Raw genomic sequence first — 21,775 nt, 5'->3', positions numbered from 1 at the left:
TAGGACATAACGGAAAGTGCCAAGATTGCACTCACTTGAGGGAGCAGAAAGTGTGGCTTTGACTACCCCTTTTTAAGTTGCTGCTTACACGGGGCTCGTATTCAAAACGTATGGGTAAAGCAGGAGATCAAGGACAGAGCATTTTAGACAGACTTACTTAGCCCTTTCCCCAAGGGACTACATGTAATAATATAATTTACAGGTTGAGATGCTGGAAGAAGGTGCAAGGAAAATTACCCTAAGTGGATCATAGGCTTCTTTCCCTTGCAGCTATCTCCAGCTCTCCTACTAGTTTCTTTCTGTTCCTTCCTGCAAATTCCCCTAACTCAGCCTCCAATAAGCCTGAATAACCAATATCACAATGAGTCTAAACATCCTCCGGAGACAGTATCAAAATCCTTGCAGAGACTAAAAGAAGGTGTACAACAGCCCAGTCTGGACTCCATGCCAACACTGTCCCATCTCTGTATTGCTAAACTGATGAAAACTTGTATGTGATAACCACATAGCAAGTCCCTGGGACAACAAAGGTGATCAGCACTTTCTTCATGGACTGGCGATCCCACCACCTACATGGGGCAGCGACAATAACCATCTCTGGGGGTCTCCTCTATCAGCCTGCAAAAAGGCAGGGGCTTCTCCAAACCAGTGACAAGCTGAGTCTGGGTCCGTTGCCTGGCCATGGCTGGCATGCCCACCCCATGGGGACAGGCATACGCCCCGTGTGCTGGCAGACAAGGGGCTGTGGGAGAGCTGGCGGGATGCCTGCTGTCATATATGGCTGAAAACAATTTGAGTGCAGGCAGCTTCCCTCCCCAGAAAGCGTTTCTGGGCTTTGCCTCTGGCAGGGGATCAGGGCTAGTGGTCCCATTTGCTGAGGCTGATTTTGCCTTAAGCCAAAGCCTTTGGCCTTGGACACGTTTCACCATTCTCTACCTTTTAGGTGTGAAACTTCACCAGCAAACTCTCTACAACCGAGAAGAAAGTGTTAAAACAACAATCTGAAATCTTGCAAAATGGAATAGCAAGTTATGCTGGGCTACATGAAACAGTGAGGGTAAGGGTTAGGGAGCAGGACCTAGAGGAAAGCCAAAATCTTTATAAAAAGTTCCCTAAAAAAAGCCTAAGCGAGAAGGTAGCTCATGTTCTTGGCCTCAGGGAGCTGCCTGCCTATACTTACAATGCAGAAGCCCCAGGGCTCTGTCTAGGGTTGTCCCTCCCCAGTTCTGCTACAGCTTTCAGATAACGCTTCCTCTTTCACTGGAACTTGTTTCGCAAATGCAAAATGACAGACCAGATGACGAGGCTGCTTCGCGGGGGAGACGACAGGAGAAGCATGGGAGGGAGAAAGGGAGGCTTGCTGAGGCACGGAGGCAGGGGCATTGCCAGAGAGCTGGAAAATGTCCTGATTCAGCAATTAAATACTGGAAATACTGCCAGTTACTGCTTCCTAGCCTGGGCAACATTTGAAATAAATTTGTGCCCAACTATGTGCCGCACAGGCTGCACAGGGTGACCACAGGGTGATGAAGAGACCTCTCTGCGGGGCAGTCAGTGATGTGTGGTACCCCTCAGGTATGAAGATCTCACCTTAGTAGCCAAGAACAAATTTGTTTTGGTTCTGTTCCAACTCTCCTATTTTCCTTAAAGCCGATTTGCTATGTTATTTTAGGATTTTATTTGTGAATTCAGACCTTGTTTTAGCCATATCATAAAACCCTAAAATACTGGTTTGCATATGTGTGTGTGTCTATATAGTTCTACTGCTTTCACAAGGTATACGTGATGAGAGGAAAGGGTTCAGTAGTTTAACTAGACAGGTACCAGAGAAACCAACCAGGCTAGAAGAGATTTATTATAATGAAGTCTACTTTTTTTGTTGTGTATCTAGTCAACCTTCTGTTATTCTACACACTATTGAATAAGCCCATATGCCCATGATATGAAGTTCATTTGTTGCCTTTGTTTATGGCACTGAAAAAATGCAATTGGGTCATTTTTTCTGGTTAATGATGAAAGTATCAGGTGTTTGATTACATGGAACTACACCTTTTTAAGAGCTTTAAAGGAAGGAAGAAGATTTTCTCTATCTGAGAGGCATTCTGTTTGCTTCACAGTGATTCGTACAGCTGTAATAAATATACTGGGAGTCTAAAAGGGCTCACAGAGAAAGGGGGAAGTCTTGCCTTTCTCTACTCATTTTTCAATTTCAGCAGAGGCTGGGTCATGTATGAAATTGCGATCTCTCTCTTCTCAGAATGCTCCTGAGCTGAGATTCAGGCTTTCAGATTTCAAACACACGCACACACGTGCACACAATTGGAAACAAAGAGTATGCAGTGACTGAGATGAGCTGCTTACATATTGAGGGGGAGCTGGACCTTCGGTGGTGTTCCCTGATCTCCAATTATTGCACTTGTCCTGGGACCAGCCACCGTGGCTGTTCCAATCGAAGAGGAATCCTGAAAATACACAAAGAAGAGCATGCAAGGATTAAGATGAAGCCCACCATTTCCTGAAATGCTATGGGGTGAAGGAAAAAAATCACATCTTTTATCAATTCCCAGGCTTTCTAGCTTCATGATACTGCATTAAAAAAGACATCTTTTAGCCTTACACATTCCAAAAATACATTTCTGACACAAGGGATATTAGGTTATTAACAGCATTTCCATGTACCTGTCAGAGAAATTTAGTTGTACCTTGCATGCAGATCTTAAAAGTTTTAGAACGCAAAACTACATGACTGCTTTGTAAAATCAGCTCAACATGTACATCTCTGTAATAGTACCCTCTTTGGTAAAGGTAACCTTTTCCCCTCAAAAGCTTGTTTTAAAATTTTTACTCTTGCGGTTAATGGTTATGGATCTATGGAGATGAAGATACTATTCAATTTCCAAAATGCAGTCTGATTTCTGTATACTGTTTTTATCATCAGGAATGTTCTTCTCCTTAAGAAATAGGTGACAACACAACCCAAAACAGGAGTACCTCTGAATGGAGAAAGTAGGAGTCCACGCCACTTTTACCACAGCAAATAAATCCCCACTCTCATGTAGAGAACGGGGCAGATCTTTTCCAGCTATTAATGTTGCAAGGCAATTCTAAACATAATTGTTTGTTTTTCAAAGCTTAATGATCAGCAAAACTATGTAGGGCAAACTCTTTTGTGTTGTCTCACCGAAGTCCCCATTCATCTACGTCAAAAATGAATCCTGACTGGAAACTTCTCCTGAAGTAATGCGAAGGCCTGTAGCAACAGATCTTTGCTGCAAAGACAGAGCAGAGCTGGGCTGATGGGACTTGTAATGGTTTACTTGAGCAAAAGACTTTTTTAGTAAGTCTAACCAAATGTTGCATGCACATCCATATGCAGAATGGCTCTACAAAGTAGGATGCAAAGTTTATGCAGAAATTGCAGGTTCAGACAGAGCCTGTTACATACATCAAAGATTCTGAGCAGTTCACAGACCTCCAGTGCAGCTTTTCTGTTTCCAAATGCTATCTAACAGACAGTAAATATTGATTTATTTTGGGAACAGAAACATAGGGACATTATTTTGCACTTACAAATGACACTGAATTAAACCAAGACACATATTGCTACTTAATTAATGGATTTCAAAGTTGCCTCATTCCAAAGAAGCCCACATAATTATTACAGTGTCATGTCTTGATATTGCATTGCTAATCTATACTGCTTTGCTGTATATTAACACAATATCATTGGGAAATCATGCAGCAAAATATGAAGACACTGCTTTGTGATTCCATAGCTTTTGGCAACAAGCAGCAAGCTGTCTCCTCTCTCACTGACATCTACGCCCAATCATGAAGTTGTAGTGACAAGTACGTCTCCTTTTTCTCATTATTTCCCCTCACTTTCTGGCTGCTTGCTCAAACAAGGAAGGTTCGAGGCAGCTCTTAGTCCTATGTGTAAAAGTAAGCGTTCTTTCCAGTTCTGTGACTAAGGCTTTATTAATCCTGCCTGTCACATTAGTGAGATAATATCAACTTACAGAAAAAAACCCCAACCCACCCAAAAATGTTGGGATAGTTGGAGAATGATCCCTCATTTGTTATTTTGAGATGGTTAATGGGGTTATGGATTGCGGAAGATGCTGGGCAAAGAGACCTGGCAAGTGCCTCACCCAAGAGGTAAGTGAGAAATTGGCTGGTTCAAACTTCTTCATGTTGTGCCACCAGTGCATGCCTGCTCCTGAGCTAGAGAAACTGCCTCCAAGAAAACAGAAAACAGATCGGTCCCCACCCTTTTCTGGGAGGACACAACACTTTGTTTTTACCTCATGAAAAACCAGAGCTGAGTGAACAGCCTCAGGGTGCAACCATAAAGGCAGAGAAGATCACAGCAGTGTAAGACATGTGCTACCCCTTCCTTAGCTCCTGCGATCCTCTCTCTGCACATCTCAGTGAAGGCAGAGTTTGCAGAGGTGCTGCTATCCCAGCCGGGAGTGCCCACTGCAGGCACCCTGGGCTAAGCCAGCCTGACTCCACAGGGAGATGAGCTCAAGTCCGGAGAGCAGCGTAGCTGTCTAAGCATCATCTATTTTCCTGTTTGCACTGACAGTGGTGGCTTCTGCGTCTTCTATATTACTGGAAGCATGAGCCCAAGTACTTTCTATGCGCTATTATGTTTGTGCTAACATACAGTCTTAGGGATTAAGACATCATGTAATTGTCATTCAGTGTTGCTAGATGACAATGTTGCTTTCTTCCCTTGAATAATCCTGAAGAAATCTCCATAGTCCTGTATGTTCTCTATCCACCTGACATTCAGTTTCTTGCCTATGGCCTGTTACTGTAATATTGCTGCATCTGGTGCCAGCCTGGACCCTACAAACTGTTCGTTTTTGCTACTTTGCACAGCCTAGTATCATATGCATCCAAACTCTAGATTGGTGCCTGCTTCCTGATTGTGCTCCAGTTTTTCTTTAGCTGCTCTCCCCTGCAGGCTTTGACATGATGGTGTACTTGCCAGTCTGCCTGTGACCCCACTTTTCATCATCAGGTTTTACTCCACAGGACCTGCTGGCCTTCCACTGCATTGAATTCAGCTCCTCTGTTCACATCTTGGCATTTACTTTCACACAAGTATTTTGTTCTGCAGCTTCATCCGCCTCTGTGCTCCTTGATGAATTCTCTCAGTGGCAGCCTGATTGCTACTATGCATCTGAATGTTCACTAGCTTTGCATTTAAACTACAGTCCATGACACAGTTGGTGAAGGCTTTCTAAGCCTCCTCTTTCAAGGTCCCGTTTTCTCTCTTATGTATCACTCATTAGCTCATATTATAAGATACAAGATTGCTAGATTATTTTGCAAGATAATACTTGCAATAAGATTTGAAGAGACTGAATTTTGTGAAAGAGTAATCTTCTATTTCTTCATACTTTTGATTACCTTCGTTGGAAGTTTACCTTTCCACTTTCTGTTTGTACAATTTTACGTGGGTCTCCCCAGATACTGGTAACACTAATAATCCTCCCAGAGAACACAGCAGGCCTTTCTCCATCACAGCTGGTAACAGGGCTTAGTTTGTTTTCCTTCTTTATTTAGCCCTGGAGCCAGGTTGTACTTTTGCTACTGTGATCTAAGGAACAAGGTACTAAACATGTCCTCCTTTCCTCTTCATCTGCTCAGGGGAACGGGAGTCTGAGACGATGCTCTGATTTTTTTTGTTCTCTGCTTTGATACCTTTTGGGAGGTCTGTGTGCCACATCCTTCCCTTCTGATGGCACGTCCCTGCGTGATCCACCTTTCTGTGGCAGCAGGCATGCAAATACAGCCACACACAGGCATTACACAGGGAGGGTCCAAACATTGCAGCATTTGCATCTTAATCCTTCTTCCACCACTGCTACTCACCATTGCTAAGCCTTACCCGGGAGGGGACGTGTCTGACAGCCAAGTTTTTAAGAGGCATGTGAGCATCTATTAATAAAAACAGGCACCTTGCAGAGTTTTCTCAGGGAGGCATTAAGAAGTACTTCACTGTCTGATTCCCATGGATTTTATTGCAATCTAAGTAATAAGAGTCACATCTGAAGATGCCATTTGGTGTCCCTCTGTATCCTTATGATCCTCTAATGCCTTTAAACATTTGGCCATTGAGTTTCCAGACGTGACCTGCTGGGTAATCACACTGTAGCACACCTCCTGATTAGGAGGCCGTTTACTCTAATGGTGGTGTGCAGTGTTCTGAACTAGATACTGCCAACTCTCATGGCATTTACTTAGGCCACTAAACAGCCAAATCCGACTTCTTCTTGCTTCCACTCCAATCTGGCATCCTCCGAGTACCACTTACCACTGCTGATGTTTTCAGCTCAACAGCAACAGCTCTTCTCTTCCAAGGGACAATACAGCCCCAGCTGCCAGCCAGCAGGGAAAAGTGGCTGCACGAAGGCACGCTGAAGACCACCTCCGGATACCTCTGCACTAATTCTTGCTTCTTTGTGCCCATTAGTAGCACAGCAACATCACCTGTACTGCAGAAGGCTAAATCCTGAGTAAAACTGCTGGACTATACACACGGGCACAACGATGCTGTGTGACAGATATTTCACTCCCAGCTCATGCTGTGCCGCTTGTTTTTACCACCAGCTACTCTGTAGTAGTAGGTGATGATGTACCTATGGGCTGGACAATAATATAAAAGGACTTTGTGACTGTAAACACAGCAGCCTCCTTATGACCACTGAAACCTGCCCCGCCCCCCCAACTCAGGCTAATGTCTCATAGAAACTCATAACTCATGCCTTGAGTCCTCCTTAAAAATCGTCTGTGTCTTTCTCCCAGTCTCCGTGTTGGCTGTTACAAGGAGACTTTACGTGAGGGCCAAGAATGAAGAAAGGCTCTGCACAAAGGTATCTTGGGGCTTGGCTAAACTTGATCTAGTCCTAGCAGCAGCACAGGGTCTCTGCTCTTGGTCCTCACACAGCATTTCCAACACCATTTTTAGATGCTTAAGTAAGTCACAGCACCAGGCACCATTCAGATGTCATGCGCAACGAAGAGAGCCAAAGCTAGCTGACAAGAATGAGCTTTGCAGACAACTGTCCAGCCTGAGGGTCAGCATTTCCTGGTGAGAACAAACAGTCCGACTTCCTCAGAAGTCACCTCAACGTGTCTAAGCTCAGATGGATCTCATTCCTCCTCCAACTGATAACTATTATTTGCCAGAGAACTACAGGAGCATCAAAACAAATTGCACTTTAATGTATAGTTAATGATATATTTCTATTACAGTTTATAGCATATACTCCTGGGTAAATAATACACTGCTGAGATGTTGCAGCCTCTTGCGTCAGCTCTGACATATATTTAAAAGCAACCAGCCTGGCAAAACATTACTGACAAGCCCACAGAGACCAGGAAATTAAAGGTAATAACCACTCATCTGGGCTGAAACTTCATCTCAAATTCATTCCCTTTCTCTCTTCCCATCCACACCTCTATGAAAGCATAAGAATTAGTAGTCTGGACTTCCTGCATAAACTATCTTTTTCTTTCCCTTGTAGATTTACTTTAGATTTTCACCAGTACTTTAAGGCCACGTTTGTGGTTTAATTTGAAAAGACACGGTGCCTGTAGGGATTAGTGAAGTGCCTTGCAAAAGCACAGGACTCAGTCTTGGAGGGGAATAGAAGTCATGAAGACAGTGATAAAACTAGGAACAGAGTACAATGATACTGCAGGTTGCAGCAGCCTTCACAGAAAAATAATTGCTGCTGCTATCAGACGAATGTTCTTATCATCTAGAAAATCACCAACCAGAAATCTCTATTTCGACTTCAAAGCAAATCCAGCACTGTCTCACCACAGGGCACTTATCACATTCATTAATTCACAGGAAAATTTCTTTTAATGTCTTGAATGCATATTTACAGCTTACTTTAAGTTTCTCTTTAATATTATTTTAAAATAAGAGAAAAACACTCAAATATTCAACTCACATAGGTTGGCATACTGTCCTCTGGAAATACCACAAAAAATAGGCTAATGGTCTTTTAAGATTCCTGTGACTCGTTTCTCTAATTCGCTGACTCCATAAAACAATGACTGTGGCAATCACTCCAGGCCTTAATGTTTCTAGAAATAATGTATTAGCACTTAATGCATGGTAGTGCCACCAAGTATTGATGAAAACTGTTACACGCAAGATCAAGTAGCCTCATCAAATGCTAATTACCAAAGTGGGAGCTGAAACGGACTTACCAATTCTAGAGTAAGACTTTTTCTTCCATAATGGTATGTGTGTAAAAAACAAACAAATGTGCACGATAACAGCTGCAGCTGCATAAATAGCAGCATAAATACCCAGTTCCTTCCTGCAAAAACTGGAGCTAAATTTGTATGATTTAGCGTTTACTGAGGGGTTCTTACAACCTGTAAGTATCTGCGGCTGTGGATGAAGGTGAGGCAGAATATTCTGCCAGCCTGTTCTAGCACCATGTTGGCCCTGATTGTTTTTTGACTCAAACTCTAGACTATGTCTTCTGTGAATAGCTCATGGAGCTAGGCAGAGAGCTGGAAAAGTCACGTAAACACATTTTCTGAGCTTCCATTTCCACTATCCTGCAATCTAAGGATGGCTGCAAGTTGGCAAAAAACCCCCCCAAATATTTTTTGTCATTGTCTTCCAAATGTTCATCTGACATTACCATCCATAAAAGCACTGATTATTCTGGTTTGCAGCTTCTCAGTTCCCCCAAATGAGGACTAATTAAGCATCGTGTGGATGAGCGTCATGAGAATTATATTTTATTCAGCCTTGTTTCTCTCTCAGACTAACCCTTTCAGCACTGAGCACCAGTGTCTTGCTCTCTATCATGAGATTTTAAATGGTTTTATAGTAAATAGATTCTTGCAATTCTGGGATCAAAGAACATGAAAAATCAAATGCAGAGAGACAGGAAAGCTTAAAGTGAAAGCCTGACCTCTAAAAGATGTTAATTTAATAACACATTCATAATTATCCTTTTGATAACTGCACAACAAACTCATTGGGATCCTGTGCAATGCCTCCCGTAGGAAGTCTCCCTCCAGGGAGGTAGTAATGGTAAACAAATAAACAAAAAACCCAAACAAACAAAAAGGGGAAAGTACACACCGTAGTCATTTCTGCTAAAATGTCATGCATGGACACATAGCATGTGCCGGATGGACAGGATTTCGTGGTATAGTGTAAATACCAAGGGAGTGCCTTGCTTGCTCTTGAGGCTTCCAAATCAGTAGTTGACTGGCAGGTAGTGTAAAGCCTCAGGATTAGCCCTGTGCAAAAATGATTTCAGTGGCAAAATGTTTTTGGGTTACTACCCTGAGGAGCATCTGGAAAAAAATATTTTGTTTTTGTTTTACAAATTTCATGCACAGTTGAATAACCCTTCTAAAGCACAACCTTCTCTTCCTAGATCCTGTAAAAAATTAGGTTTTGTGGTCCTTGAAAAATCTTTCAGAACGTATTTGTGATGAGGCAAATTGCAAGATAAAGAGAAGACACTGTCTCTAAACTGGTAGTTTCTGAAAGGTGATTTTGCTTTGACCTGGATTCTCAGTAGCTTATGTCATCAGTCAATAGATTGAGTCAGCTCATGTGTCTCATTTGCAACAGTTTTGACAAGTAATGTAATATATCCCAATATGCACAGAGTATATTCAAAGACCTATTGGTAGCCAAAAAAAATGCAGCTTACATGCCTGCCCAAAACTCTCTGCTTAAAAAAGCTTAACTCCTTCCCACCTACAAAACCCCCAACAGGAGTTCTTTGTAAAGTTATTTAAAACAGAGATGCAATGAATAGGCAATGTTTGGAACCAGTTCTAAATAATTTAGAGTAGAACTGGGAATGTACAAAGACCATGGAGCAGTTCAGGTTAGACTTCAGCAAAGTCTCTTATGCTGTTTTCATGACATATTTTGATGTAAATGACAGAAACAAAGGTCAGACTAATTCCGACCTTTGCCATTTTTTGCCATTTTGACTGGTGCAGCCTCCTGAGATAGCTGCCCTTGGTTTCAGCTGTCTCACTCTCATTAATGGATGTTCAGTCAGTTGTCATTCACAGCCAGCAGCAGAGCAGGTTGGATAGAATTTGGACTCCAGGCCAAAGCTGAAAAATACCTGAATTTCTCTTCTTTTCTCAGGTCCTGTTGTGCACTTGAAAATTCAAGGTTCATTTTTAGCCTCTGGATTTTATGTATAATCTGTATGCTTCTCATGGTCAGCACATTTAGGTTATCAGCCAAAGCTCAAACAGAGTTCTGCTATTACATTTTCTCAGCTAAAATTCAGCACTTCTAAATAACTGATAAGGAGTCACACTTCTAAATGATTTATATAGCGAGACACTTCAAGGAACATTTTTCATTTCAAATACACTTTGGGACTGGGAGCGTGCAAGACATTGTTCTCAGCTTTTCCTGAACATGTGGCCTCTGGTTAGGAGCCTGTACTAACACTCGCAGATACAAATGGACTTCTTGTGCATGGTGATGAGTTGTTCAAAACACACATAGAATTTCCTTCTGCGGGGAAGATTCTTTCTTCCTCACTCAGCTGTTATTCTGGTGTGCATAAAGCCACACTTCATTATTCATGAGATGCATTTTCTGTTAAAAACCAGGGGATTTGGAGCAGTACTGACCTATGACCTTTCCAAATAGCAGGGAAGAATAATTCATAAGGGGTGAAAATGGAAGCAAGACGAGCCATCTGAGGCCTAGGCACGATTACTGTCCAGGGGGACCTTCCCTGCTCCCCAGGGAGTCTCAGTTATGAACTGCTCCTCTGCACCAGTAACCTAATTCAGCTTCAGCTCCATCACAGGCCTGCAGCACTACTTACATCTTCAATAAAAATCCATTTTGCCAGCATGATAGGACATTCTGCATGACGGACAGACACTGTTACCTTTTAGAGGGAGATCTTATGTTTAATGAGTGATACTCAGCATGCAACAAAAAGCATACAAGAAGTAAACTTGGCTGCAAGTGGAATGAAGATCCCAGCATTGCCTCTTTGAAAATAAATGCTTTGTATCCTGGCTATTGTGGTCTTCCAGACACTATTTATCCAGCTGAGGTGGCTTGAAGTTGATTCTTCTGCCTTTGAGCACCCCTAGGTTTGCAGTCAATGAAGATGTTTTTTAGACCATCATTCATTTCAAAATGCATCTTGGCTTTTGGGAAACAGCTGAGCTGGTTCTGCTTAAAGAGCAACAAACATGTTATGGAAGGCCTGTAGTCTTCAATTATTAAATTAATGATATGCAGAAGTGCTTTCACAACATGTGAGTTCATACTCTGGCCTCCATGTCAGTGCTCAATATGCATAAATCTGTGCCCTCCTGGAGAAGCAGGACGCTTATAATAGTCTAACAACTCATAAAAACAAAAAACATGTCAGCTCGGCATGAAAATCTGGTTTCAATTCACAAAAATTGACAAAAGCCACAGGAATAGAGTACTATGCATGAAATAACTTCTAAGGGGTGGAATATATTCCACATTTACTGAAACATCTAAAATTTGCACCTAAATTTTAAGTTCCTACAGTAAGAAGCCTTCAATGTCTCTGTTTCCTCTCATGTCAGCAGAGAAAAAGCAGGTGCCCCAGATGTAGGCGCCTCAGGTCTACAAGGAAAATGGATGCTTGTTTTAAGAAGAGTGTTTCGCTGGGCACCAGCCGGTTGCCTGAGGTAGGGGACTGGATGCCGTTCAAGAACTCCTGTAATTGAATTCTGCTTGTTCAAAGGACAGGCTATAGGAAAACAGTGTCAGAGAATATGTACCAGAATATGTACCAGAGAAGCTCATACCTACTAAACTGAACAAAATTCCTTTATTTCTTTTTATGAGGAGATCTGTTAAATAAACAATGATAAAGTGCCTGGAAATTTCAAGGGCATGTTATAAAGATACAATAAACCAAATTTGGATTCTAATGGTGAAAGGAAAGGCATAAATTTGCTAGATAGTCAGCACTGAAACTGTAAATTTGTTGTTTCCCCTATAAGAAATACGCTTTGGCTGACTTTGCTGCTGCAAACTAGCACAGGCTTGAGATGGTTGCAGAGAGAACCACTCAAGGGCTGTGATGATGACTTGCAGGGCAGAGAGGTTCCTCTTCAAGAGAGGAAACAAAAGGTGAGACATATTTCTGCGGCAGAGCTCACCAGCAAGTTTGGCAGCTATACACACAGCCTTCCTACCAACCTGCCCATGCTCTCAGCAACGCCCCTGAGCTCTTCCAAAGCAGCAGTAGAGTCAGTTTACAGGTTGTCAAGATGTCAACCCCCTAACAAGACATACAGGACACTTACCTTAAAAATGGCAAACACATTTTAGAACAAAACGATCTGAAGACAAGATTCTCACTGCCCAGAATGCCTTGATGTAACAGCTCAGGGGCCCTTTGTTTATGCTACTCTGGCTGGCATTCAGCCACATGAATAAAATAAAAATGCTGAACTGATTTTCTGTCTAAGGCTGCAGCATCATTAATTGTTTCAGAGCATGTCAGGTCTTAGCAGGTGGCAAAGAAGGAACTGGATTTCTGACATTTTTAATTAAAATGTAACCCCTATTATTATGGGATTAATAGATATATAAATATAGCTGCACAGTTTTAATGTACATTTTGTAAGAGGCAAATTCTGGACTCTTTGTAGACCTAACTAAGAAGGTTGAAAACAGGTGAATTCATGTTGGTAGCTCTTGTGATTTTATTGCTACTCTTACAACAGCGAGGCATTTTTCTGAAGGCTAGTCCTACAGTAAAGAGAATATAGTGAGAGCGTCAGATCCGCTTTTTTGTCCCATCAGATTCACACTCCTAGAAAAGTTTGCAAAGGAAAATTTTTAAATCCCTCAAACCAGAAAGCAAATAGTAAGGCCCCCAAAAGCAGAGATATGTATTCATACATGTAAATGCCATGCTTGGGGTGACTGGGTCCTTGAGCTGCAATAACGCTTTTTGACAGAGGGAAACCTCTTCTCACTAAGATTGATCCGAACCACCAAGACTCTTTTTCCTCTCCCTGTATTTTGGCCAAGAGAGTTTTTGGCCAAGCAGTGAAGGAGGCATGTGTTCAGCTGCCTTGTCTGCAAACCTGCTCTACACCCTGAGGCAGAAGAACCACTCCCCAAACCTGTTCCCACCGTGGACACACTGGAGTGGCTTCATTATACCCCAGTCCTAGCTGTGCTTCTGACTGTGACACCAATTACTTGTCTTCCTATCTGCTGCAAAGGACCCAACCAACTTTCCTGCGGGCTGGATTGTGATAACTGTAACGTGCTACAGAGAACATGGCACCCTTCTGTCCTCTACGACTTGTGCCCAAATGCCATAATGGTCTGAAAAATGAGTGGGGTTTTGCACACAAGTTGTTCTCCTAAAATGGGGGAGAACAGTCAAGGCACTTTCTGCTTCATGGTCTAATTTTTGTGGTTTACTAGCTTAGAATGAGTCTTCACGTGACTCTAGCAAAGGGTGTGCACGTTTTTTTCCTTGACTAGCACAAGAACAGAAAAGCCACAGTCTGTCACATCTCTGTAAAGTCCAAATGTGTCACTCTGAGTGCCAAAAACCTGGGTGTCATTTACTTGACAAGCTTGGGACCCTCACTCATGTCTAGTGCTTGTGCTGCTTCACAGATGTCCCAGTCCATCTTGGCGCACACGTTGCTTTGTGCAGGGGCCGTATCCTCACCTTCATCCTCCTGCTGAGGGCTGAAAGGAGGAGGAAGACCTTACGGCACAGACACCCTACCTGGAAAAAAAGGCATGTGGAAGAAAATGAGCTAAATTACAGTAGGACCAAGCTGTCTCTCTGGCTCCTTCATGTGGATGGGCAGCAGAGGGAGGCGAGCAGCTGAGGCAGGAGCAGAGGGTGCTGCTCTGCTGTGGCAGCGGCCCCTCGGCACACGTTTTGGGCTAGCCCTGTGGCACACATCGGCATGCACACAGGCACCCTGCCTTCCTCAGTGTCTTTGCAAACCTGCGCTGCAGGGGCCTGGGGGCTCGTGTCATGGGTGGCAGTACAGCACAGCCATCAAGAGTGACTCCACGGTCTGGGGCACCACACCGGTCCCACAGGGGAGACCCATCAGTGCTGCAAATGGACATAAACAGGCATTCCCGCCCAAGGCAGTCCCTGCAGTTTGCTGCTTGACCCCTTCCCGCGCTGCCCTCTTCCAGCCATCTACACGCGTATCAGTGTGGCCGGTGGCTGTAACATGGATTGCTTTCCGCTCTGTGCCACCGCAGGGGTGGGAAGTGATCCACGTTTGTCCCCGTATGGGGACACGGGTGCGAGAAGCAGGAAGGCACAGCCAGGGAGAGAAAAAGGGCATGGGCGGTTTTTTTCAGCAGAGAAACGATGGGTGGGAAGACCCTGCCATGCTTAGGTTATCTCAGCATTAACAAGCAGCGCAGACCAAGAGGAGCTGGTCTGTAGAGGGAACCTGTGGCTGCTAATCTGCACACCAAATGTGTAGATGACTGAGCAGGAAGGCCGAGGCAGAAGAGGTTTGGGACTATTATTATTCTCCGTTCTCTTCTACGCCTTCAAACTGCAAATTACCACTTGGATTCCCTTATCCACAGAAACAGCAGGCATTTGCAAGGGGTTTCAGTGCGTCCCTGGTGAGTTTGGCTTCTGTTTCTGCCAGGCCCCCAGAATCAGCCGCTTGGAAGGTTCTTTTGGGACCTGTGGGGACATCCAGGAGGCTGCTCCTCTGCCCCCTCCTTTGAGAGGGGGGAGGGACTGGGGACTGCACCCTCAGCACATTTGATGGTTTAAAACCTCCTTGGGTGTTTCTGAACAGCAGCTACTCGCTGGGTACAATACTTGCCAAAGTACAGCACATTTGCTCATCCTCCAGTGATCTGTAGGGAAATAATTACTCCCAAAATCTTTTTTATCCCCAATGTGTGAATTTCATACTGACATTGCTACCCTGCAGGGTAACAGATATGTTCAGGGTAACAGGATCACTCAGAGTTACTCCTCTCTACAACAGAAAGTGATGCAACATAAGCTGCATTACTTCAAACAAATTGTAGCGTTACTTTTTTTTTTAAACGTGTTGCATTACTGTGAGTCAAATTTGGCTTTATCCTCTGGCTCCTCACGCTTGCCCACTGATTAATGCAAGGATGGGAACAACAGATGCCAAGTACTGTCACATCGGGACGACAGCACCGTGCAACCGCTTCATGCAAGGGTCAGCCATTTTGAAAGAGGCGAGGCAACGGCACGCTGTCCACCAAGGGTGCCCAAAACTCACCTCCACTCCCCCTTACCTGGGCCGGGGCGCTGGAGGAGAGGTGGGTCAGGTCCCCGATCCTGGCGGCTGCCCGTGGGTCGCTGGAGCTGATGAGGACAGGGGCACTGATCTCCATGGAGTGCCGGTTGCTGGCAGCCTGGGAGGACTTGTGCGTCATGCTGAGGGCGGTGAAGGAGTGGCGCTTCTTGGCGTTCTTCTTGCCCTCCACCTGCCGCTGGGCCGCCCCGGCTGCCCCAGCCCCAGCCATTGTGGAACACGGCGCCAGACCTGCCGCCGCCGCCGCTGCTGCCACTGCCACCGTCTCTGTCGGCAGCAGCACGTCGCAGCTGGAGGCAGCAGCCGAGCACGTCTTGTCCATCTCGATAAGCTGCTTGGCGGATTCATTCAGCTGTGTGCGGAGGAAAAGGGAAAGATAAAAAAAGATTAAAAAAAGAGAAGAAGGGGGGACATTAACAGCCTGTCACAGCTTGATGATGGCACCTGCTGGACCTGCCTGGGCCTTCATCCCCGAAGTACCATGATCCTCTCCTGGTGGCCCACCCCAGCTTCAGCCGCGGCCCCAGCAAGGGGATCACGCTGAGCACCGAAATGTGGCAGCTGCCCCCCGGAGCGGAGCGGGGTCTGGGGTGCTGTGCATGCCTGCATGCCTGCAGGGCTTGCTGCAGGGAGGATCTGCCCTGGCAAAGGGGGTGCTCGAGACAGGTCCCAAAACCAGCCTGGTTTCATCATCTGTCCGCCATCTCTCAGTCGGCCAGGCAGGTCCCCGGGAGGCACACTAGCACATTTTGTTTCCCAAAACCTGCCCCAAGGCAAGTGTTACTGTCCAGGTCCAGGGTGATGCCCAATTTATTTAATTTTCTGAAGCTGGGTGAGTTATTTCCATCTACTTCTTAATGCCAGGAAAATCGAACGAGAGGCAGAGTAAGCATCCAGGAGAGTTAGGCTAGAAGCAGGCACTGCAAATTGGTGCACATCAAGCTACAACATTTAAAAAAAGGCATTCTCGAAAAAACGGGAACGTTTTTGGGAACGGGAACGTGTCCCAGGCTGCGGAGGCAGAGTTGGGGGAAGGAGGCAGGAGCCTCTCCCTCAATGCCTTGCTATTTCCAGGTTCATCGTAGGCCTATGCTTGACGTTTGCCACACAAGGTTTCAGTCCAGGGGTACGCGTTTCAATCCAGGGGTACAGCTTCCAAATCCTTCCAATTTCTCCTCCCTGCCTCCCACCTGACACAGGTTATCCAAACACAGGCGCAAAACGAAGGCATTTTTTCCAGCTGTATCACTTCAACCGAGGAGGAGCATGATGGCCACTGGAAGACTTGCTCAGCATCCAACTTGAAAGACTGGTCTCACCAGTCCTCCCAAAGGGTTTAAAACTTGGCCTACAGCCCACAGGGACAGCAGAGCACCACGATGTTCAGGCTAGTTTTCAGCCCACTGTTCCTCATTCAGTCCACACTCACAGACAACCTCATGCCTATACATGCCAAAGGCAAGCTGGGTGGGACAACCCTGTCGCTGAAGCCTCTTACTTCCTAGCCGCCATAACTCATACAGGAAAGCTATGCCTGACATAGCTGGAGAGTTTTTAGGCACAGAGGGGTGCTACAGTCACTGATGATACGAAGTGCACTCTGAAGTCAGCAGTGCTTTCTGCACAGCACTCACTGCCAATAGATCTTCCCTCGAGGGGTGCTAACAGCTGAGGGAAAATGCCACATTTTGGCAACAGACCTTTATATTGAACTAGGAGGCACCGCAAAATGTTTGCATTTAATGAATAAAAACAACATATGAAAAAGGGGGCCACAGCTAACGTACACGTGCTTTTGCATAGGCTGCTATTCTGAGACCCACATAAACCAGAGGTGCATGTAATACTATTCTGGACCCAAACCAGGCTATTTTTGTTTCTATAACCACTGTATGAATTACAGCAGCATCCAAGAAACTCAGTCGAGGACAAGATGGCTCTAAATGAAAAGAAGAATAGTTGTGCTCCAAGCCAAGACAATTTAGAAACCTTATACAAGTGAAAATAAAAGGGAAAAAGAGAGGGATGTGAAAGATAACAATAGAAGTGTGCAGTTAAACAAATGAGTAGTTGAGTAGCTTTTATAACTCCTAACCACTGTCACCATGCTGTAAATATAAATAAGAAGTAGATATTGCCAGCCTTATGCCAGTCCTCCTAAGTTTGAAAGCACTTCCGAGCACTTCCACGAGGACTCATTCTGAGTAACAGACAATAAACCCACTAACACCTAGAAAGTAAGGATCAACTTGCAGGATCCTTCGTTCTGTGACAGCTTCCACCAAGTCAACCAAGAGCCTCCAATTAATGATGCTCCACAACTGTCAGAGCTGCTGGGAGTCCTGCAACCATTCAATTAGCAGGCCATTTTCCCAGCTGCACTCTCCAACTTGAGACCATGCTTACAGCCAGCATAGTGCACTGCACCTGCCAATTTTTGCCAATAACAGCTGATCCCATTTCAGATTCTTCAAGCATGTCCATTATTTCCCACTTCATCATGCTCTAAATTGGTACAACCTAATATTTGCCAGCAGGCTCCAAGTTGCAAGGAAACCAGACGGTTCCCCTCCCTTAAGTAGGTGTTACAGCTCCGCTTACCCAACTGATGGAGATAGTCTATCTGAATTACGTGAAATATTAAGGAGAAAAGGAGAAAGACGTCAAATATGCATGATTCTTTTCTACAGCAGAGGGTGAGGAAATACTTTGCTAGTCAAAAGCAAGCAGGAGAAGAAAATATTTTAACCCTTTGACACAAGACAATATAGAGTAAAAAAAAAAAGAATTTAGAACTTCCTGATTTTACAACAATGCTCCATATGGACAATGAAGTGCTCCAGCTCTTAATATCAAAAGTCTGATTTCTCTTGTAAGAATTAGATTATAAATCCCACTGGCTGCAATCACACTGAAGCTGTTCTTTTTAAAACAACAAGATCTGTTACTTTTTTTCAAAGCAAAACCTAGTTAAAAAGGTCAATAAGAGAGCTGGCATCTAAACATGGAGTGATAAAAAATAGCCCTGTATTGATATAAACAAAGTCATTCTTGATATCAGTAGATTAAAGGCAAAAAGAAAACCCCTCCCCAAAACAGTGAAGCTAATGAACTTTTGGGAATGTCAGTCTTCCTGAAATACTGGGAAGAAATTATTTTGGTCTGCCAAGATAAAAAATGGTTTATAGCTTTACCACTTTATTTTTGTAGCAAACCGCTTTTAAACAGCTTTGCCCAGGGATGCTGGAAAATACTTCCCAAATAGGCTATGAATAGCAGAGAAAAGGTTCTGCTTACTACTTTGTAAAAGTAAACGGTGCTGCCTCTTCACAAAGAACTTTTAGAAAGCCTTTCTAAAACATAAACATGTTTGCAAATTTCTTATTTTAAACTCTGAGTATGTAAACAAGCATTGCTTTCTGGTGTCTGTCGTCTGATCTTCAGGCAGATCTGCTTCCAGAGGAGAAGCTTAATGGAAAGTTCTGACCTACAGTCAGTCTCAGGAATTTGACATTTCTGGAAGGCTGTAGCTCTCACAACAACCCCTTAAACCAGAACTCAGATTTCTTACTCATTTTCGATCCCTCCTCTAGAAAGAACCTATGTTTGAAATTCTGGTCCTGCTAATCCCAAACTGTAAAATGCCCTTGAGACTGCAGCGGCACTGGTTTTACTCCAAATCCATTCTGTAACAACGGGATGTCCTAGAAAACTTGATATATGATTTAGAGGGATAAAGCTTGGATTTGAATGCCAAACCAGTCAAACATTCCCAGCAGCCCTGCAATCCTGGGTCTGGGAATGCAAAACCTTGCGAGGACAAGCATTAGAATAGCTGAGGGATGCTACCATGCAAGAGATGGGATGAAACAGTACAGTAAAACTGTTCACAGGGTCTCAGTGACTATTGACTGTGGGTGCTGCACACTGAGATAAGGATGCACCAGCCCCAGTTCATCGAGCTACTGTGCCTATTTCTCAGGAAGGCATTCCCCAGCTGCGAGGAACCGTACTGGAGACAGCTCCAGCTTGTCTGGTTTTGAGAGTGAAGGAGGGCACATGTGGAATATCTCTGCGCACAGAGCCTTGTTCACCTCCAAACAACCTTTTCCCACAAAGGGAGCAGTAATCAAGCTCCGTTCATTAAAAATTTGCTGACTTTGATCAGGGAGCCACGCTGCTCTCCCTGCCACAATGCAAGCTGTCATGACTTTGGCCTCCAGCCAGACAGCCCATGCAACATGAACTAAGGGAGAGGGTTTTTTTTTCTTCTTCTGGCTTTTAGATATGACTGTTTTAGATATTCTACTTTGAGACTTTACCATATGGGTGACAAAGGTACAAACATTAAGCTACCTCACTCGGGACTTCTCTACTGCCAAAATTATTTTATTAGTCTCTAGATAAACCTCATTTTTTCCGCAGAATGCATTTTGGTGACCTTCTCTCTCTCTCTCTCTCTCTCTCTGTCTCTTGCACATGCTTGTACACACTCACACACACACATACGCACACCCCAGTTCATCCCAGTTCCTGATACTTGTGTGTTTAAAAGGGACTACCTGTAAATAGTTTGAACATATTTTTCTGTTAAGGGTGAGGGGATACAGGAGAGAACCTGTCACCTGCACTGGCTACCCATATGTGGGACTAAATATGCCCTTTATATCCCAATGTGATTCAATGAACTATATTTTCAATGGGCAGTGTTACGCGCCTACTTACACACCCCAGCTGGGATGAATAGTGAGGAAAAAGCTACTTCTTGTCCAGTGTGGGTCATAATTAATTCTAGTTTTAGTCCGAATAACAAATTATTACTGCGGAACTTATTATTGTGGAACAAGATAGAAGCATGGGAAATTCAGGTCAGATTTAAATAATTAACCTTTACTTCATCTCCCCCGACAAATACGCCAGTGCATTTACTAATCCATGATAGTGGCAAAATTGTTCTAGCCCAGTTTAGACCTCCAAAGGACACCTTGATACACAGTGGTCACCACAGCAGCTCCTGGGTTGTTGCAGTTCACTGACGGTGCTGTCTTCTGTAAGACGGACGACAGCCTTATTCTGCTATTGAATCCTCTTAGCTTTCTACTCATTTAGGTCTGGGTAATGGATTCATTTCTGACTGGTATCTGACCTACCAAACAGAGGACCTCGCTCTGTTTCTGGTTTAGCAACATACTTCAGCGTGTACTTGATACTATGCACAGACTGCAGTGTCACTAATGGGACTAAAATGCCATTCTTTCCTGAGTAAGGAAGGATTGCTTAAATTCTCAGTGTTACACACGTGCTTAAGTATTTTGTTAAACTGGAGCCAATCTGAACCTGCAAGTACAGTTTATTAAGACTTTCAGGAAAACAATGCTTTACTTGCTACATAAGCCTTTTTTCTGTCTTTATGGAAAGTATTAGCTAAAGGATGGTGCTGTTCAAATACAGGTATAAGATCAGAAATGTTACTTGGGGCCCCTTTTAAAGGTGAAAAGTTACAAAACCCCACAAATCAATGCATACCTAATGAAAAAGAACAAAATGGTAAGAAAAAATATCATGTTCAAGGTTTTGGAAAGGAACCGCTGAGCAGAGCAGAAAGGAAAATTAAAATTATTAATAAAACTTCTTCACAATGTCTGCCTGAAAGACTGAAAATATTTTCACCTAGGGACTGCTAATTTTTATACTTTACAGCTCATAAATATTGAGAAGATCATGCACATCCCTATTTTATGCCTTGCAGAAACTTTGGCAACTTGGAGTTCCATAGCTGATTTTGTGATTAAAATAAACAGTCTAAATTTATTACTGCATTTTCACTTCAGAGTAGTTACTTTCAGGAAATATTAAGTTCTTATGCCCTCATTAAATTAGTTTTGCTAGTATTATAATTTATGTTCTGAAGCACAGTGAGGTTATTAAGTAAGGGTATAACTATACAAAAGTCTCCTGTCTCTGCTAGGTCCCTGAGAGGACTGCATCTGTGAAAGCATTTTCATCCCCAAAAAGCAGTGTTTCAGAAAGCTAAAGCAGCTTTTCCTTACTGTTATCCCTACTGGCAAATGCAGGATACAACCTTTCGTCTACTGTTAGACAAGTAGCAAAAACACCTTTTGACTCAAGTGGGCGTTAGGAGAAAGTACATAATATACTTCACCTAATACTTTAAATGTTCATTGGGTAAGTTAGTACAGTGGATGCACAGCAGTTCTGAGGGCTTACTAATGGGATATCAGCAGACGAAGTTGTGCCAAAGGCTCTTCAACCAAATCTTATTGAATGCATCTATAATTTTCATCTTGTATATGTTTTGTAAGTTCAGATTTTAAAATGTTTAGAGAAAGCCTCCCAAGTTCTCCATGGACAGTTTAAATTCATTGGACAGAAGCTACAAAATCCTTTCTCAATTATTCATTTA

At 43.7% G+C, this 21,775-nt stretch overlaps 1 protein-coding gene across 3 annotated transcripts in view; it reads right to left on the bottom strand.

Moving 5' to 3' along the window:
• The window catches only part of SH3RF3 (SH3 domain containing ring finger 3), a 255,958-nt gene that overhangs the window by 46,889 nt on the left and 187,294 nt on the right, over positions 1 to 21,775 (bottom strand). For 2 of the 3 annotated variants that reach the window (XM_072849811.1, XM_072849809.1), the window contains exons 4-6: positions 15,332 to 15,703; positions 13,737 to 13,796; positions 2,362 to 2,462 (exon numbers count right to left, since the gene is read on the bottom strand). In XM_072849811.1, the coding sequence (XP_072705912.1) occupies positions 2,362 to 2,462; positions 13,737 to 13,796; positions 15,332 to 15,703 (533 nt within the window). The remainder of the gene's footprint in view (positions 1 to 2,361; positions 2,463 to 13,736; positions 13,797 to 15,331; positions 15,704 to 21,775) is intronic. The other variant, XM_072849810.1, reaches the window with a different exon arrangement.

Source organism: Ciconia boyciana, chromosome 1, assembly GCF_034638445.1.
Source record: "Ciconia boyciana chromosome 1, ASM3463844v1, whole genome shotgun sequence".
Classification (NCBI taxonomy): domain Eukaryota; kingdom Metazoa; phylum Chordata; class Aves; order Ciconiiformes; family Ciconiidae; genus Ciconia; species Ciconia boyciana.
Note: the sequence above shows the minus strand (reverse complement) of the source record. Positions and strands in the feature narration are given on the sequence as shown.